The sequence below is a fragment of the Cebus imitator genome, unplaced genomic scaffold (assembly GCF_001604975.1).
Source record: "Cebus imitator isolate Cc_AM_T3 unplaced genomic scaffold, Cebus_imitator-1.0 Scaffold129, whole genome shotgun sequence".
NCBI lineage: Eukaryota > Metazoa > Chordata > Mammalia > Primates > Cebidae > Cebus > Cebus imitator.
The window spans coordinates 1,522,447-1,523,976 of record NW_016107444.1 but is presented as its reverse complement, the minus strand read 5'-3'; the positions used below and the strand labels follow the sequence as shown (position 1 = coordinate 1,523,976).

At 40.5% G+C, this 1,530-nt stretch overlaps 1 protein-coding gene across 4 annotated transcripts in view; it reads left to right on the top strand.

Moving 5' to 3' along the window:
• TESK2 (testis associated actin remodelling kinase 2) overlaps positions 1-1,530 on the top strand; it is a 172,968-nt gene that overhangs the window by 158,921 nt on the left and 12,517 nt on the right. For 3 of the 4 annotated variants that reach the window (XM_037742863.1, XM_037742864.1, XM_017540815.2), the window contains one exon: positions 948-1,094. The exons of the other annotated variant lie outside the window; for it this stretch is intronic. In XM_037742863.1, the coding sequence (XP_037598791.1) occupies positions 948-1,094 (147 nt within the window). The remainder of the gene's footprint in view (positions 1-947; positions 1,095-1,530) is intronic. 4 annotated transcript variants of the gene reach the window in all.

Below are 1,530 nucleotides of genomic sequence, written 5' to 3'. Positions count from 1 at the left end.
GGAGGCTGAGGCAGGAGAATTGCCTGAACCCAGGAGGCGGAGGTTGCGGTGAGCCGAGATCGAGCCATTGCACTCCAGCCTGGGTAACATGAGTGAAAACTCCGACTCAAAAAAAAAAAAAAAAAAAAATAATATCCAGGGACCAATAGCCTATTGCCCTCATTCTCTAATCCAGGCAACTATCAAGTTTTTTTTAAAAACTCTGCCATCTAAATACATTTTAAATCTTGCCTTGTTCCAATGCCTCCACTATTGCCATGATTCAGATAGCCTTCTCTCACCAAGATTATTGTAGTAATCTCCTATTTCTCTTTCTCTGTATTTTTCAGTCAATCCATCTATCATACCATTGCTAAAATAATATTTTCTTTAAAAAGCAAATGCGGCCATGTGGGTCTCCTGCTTAAAATGCTTCTTTTGTTTCCTATAGACAGGATAAAGTTCACATATCTTAGCAAAACATATCAGCCTTACTTCCTGACTTGCTGTTAAATGCACTCTGGCCATATTGAAGTAAATTAAGTTCCTGAATGCATCATGCACTTAACCTGTAACTTTGCATATGCTGCTCCCTCTATGTCCCTCTTTCCTGCTACTCTAGGTCATCCTATCCGATTGATTTCCTCTCTGCATCTTCCTCTGACATGCCTTGACAGTTAGTAGCTTTATCCTTGGTGCTGCATGGTGTTGTCCTACCTGCACATAGCTGTATTTTAACATTTATTATATGATATTGTTTGTCTATATCCCTTAATAGTTGTGATCTCCTTAAAGGAAAGTATCATTGTGTGTAGCACCTACCACAGTGCCTGGAGGTAGAATAAGCCCTCAGTAATTTAAATATATATATATAGTTTCTCTCTTCTAGGTGTTTAATCTCTAATGGTTTCGCCACTAGACTAAACATTTCTGATAAATGGTAGCTGGGTTTTCCTTCTGTTTTGCAGTATATCAACTCCGGGAACCTGGAACAGTTGCTAGACAGTAACCTGCATTTGCCTTGGACTGTGAGGGTAAAACTGGCTTATGACATAGCAGTGGGCCTCAGCTACCTTCACTTCAAAGGCATTTTTCATCGGGACCTCACATCTAAGGTATGAAGGCTTTACTTTCACAACTCATTGAGAGATGCCATCCTTCTTTTTTGCCAAGAAAGTGGTGTTAGATTTAACATTTAATCACAGAGGACATAACTCATTACACTTTATAATTTGTTCTTGGAAAGCCTACATCTTTTCTTTCTTTTTTTCAGACAGAGTCTCACTCTGTTGCCCAGGCTAGAGTGTTTCTGCCTCCTGAGTTCAAGGATTCTTGTGCCTCAGCCTCCTGAGTAGCTGGGACTACAAGTGCGCATTACCACACTTGGCTAATTTTTAGTAGAGGCAGAATTTTGCTATGTTGGCCAGGCTGGTCTTGAACTTCCGACTGCAAATAATCCACCTGCCTCCACCTCCCAAAGTGCTGGGATTACAGGCGTGAGTCACTGTGCCCCACCATAAGCCCATATTTTCTTTTCTTTTTTTTTTTTTT